At 47.8% G+C, this 1,068-nt stretch overlaps 1 protein-coding gene across 1 annotated transcript in view; it reads right to left on the minus strand.

Annotated features, from left to right (window-relative positions):
• Positions 1 to 1,068, minus strand: part of ABCC1 (ATP binding cassette subfamily C member 1) — a 202,171-nt gene that overhangs the window by 20,891 nt on the left and 180,212 nt on the right. The window contains exon 26 of the mRNA XM_017533114.2: positions 597 to 698. Within this exon, the coding sequence (XP_017388603.1) occupies positions 597 to 698 (102 nt within the window). The remainder of the gene's footprint in view (positions 1 to 596; positions 699 to 1,068) is intronic.

A 1,068-nucleotide genomic window follows, 5' to 3' on the forward strand; every position in this document is an offset into this window, starting at 1 on the left:
AATTACTTGAACCTGGGAGGTGGAGGCTGCAGTGAGCTGAGATCATGCCACTGCACTCCAGCCTGGGCAACAGTAAGACTCCATCTCAAAAAAAAAAAAAAAAAAAAAATACCAAACACATAAATAATAGAAGGTTATTTTTGATACAAGACAGAGGCTGCCCTGTTGCAGGCTCTATGTGTGAAGGCTGCTGTTTATCCGTCTGTTGAAGAGAGATCATCTCAATTGCTAAGGTATTAACGACCTGCTAGCACCAAACTGAGACTTTCTCTGTGATGTTGTCAAAACGTATGAAAGAGAATTAGAGGGAAACTTCTTCACAATGTGAGTACCTTCTGAATGCCCTGCCAGCATCCCAGTCTCCTACATGGATACCCCAGATCTTGGGGAAAGCTGGCCAGCTGTCCTCACCCTACAGCCAGGCTCTAAGTAAGTGCTGCAAAGAGACTGGACAAGCGTCCGATGTGCTTCTACCTGGGGGGGTATCCAGCCCACTCTCCTGCTCAGAGGCAGAGTGTACACAGGATAGGGCTCAGAGAGTGCCTGGGGTAAAGCTACACTAAAGACCAAAAGGTCGGGCCCGGGCCCTCGCCTACCTCCTTCTCAGTTTCGGAATACTCCTTGAGCCTCTCCACCGCCACAATGTTGGTTTCCATCTCAGATGACATCCGGACCAGCCAGTTCAAGTACGTGGTGACCTGCAAGTGGAAGAGTCACATGACATTTCTAGAGTGTGCAGGTGGACTTTATTTTCCTTTTTCCTTTTTTTTTTTTTTTTCACTGAGATAACAGGAAACAAATTATTTCCAATAAGATTGAATTATGGGAGGCCAAGGAGGACAGGTCACCTGAAGTCACGAGTTTGAGACCAGCCTGGCCAACATGGTGAACACCGTCCCTACTAAAAATACAAAAATTAGCCGGGTGTGGTGATGCACACCTCTAATCTCAGCTACTCAGGGGGCCGAGGCAGGAGAATCACTTGAACCTGGAAGGTGGAGGTTGCAGTGAGGTGAGATCACACCACTGCACTCCAGCCTGGGTGACAGAGTAAGACTCTGTCTCAAA

This window comes from Cebus imitator, unplaced genomic scaffold (genome assembly GCF_001604975.1).
Source record: "Cebus imitator isolate Cc_AM_T3 unplaced genomic scaffold, Cebus_imitator-1.0 Scaffold4, whole genome shotgun sequence".
NCBI classification, from domain to species: domain Eukaryota; kingdom Metazoa; phylum Chordata; class Mammalia; order Primates; family Cebidae; genus Cebus; species Cebus imitator.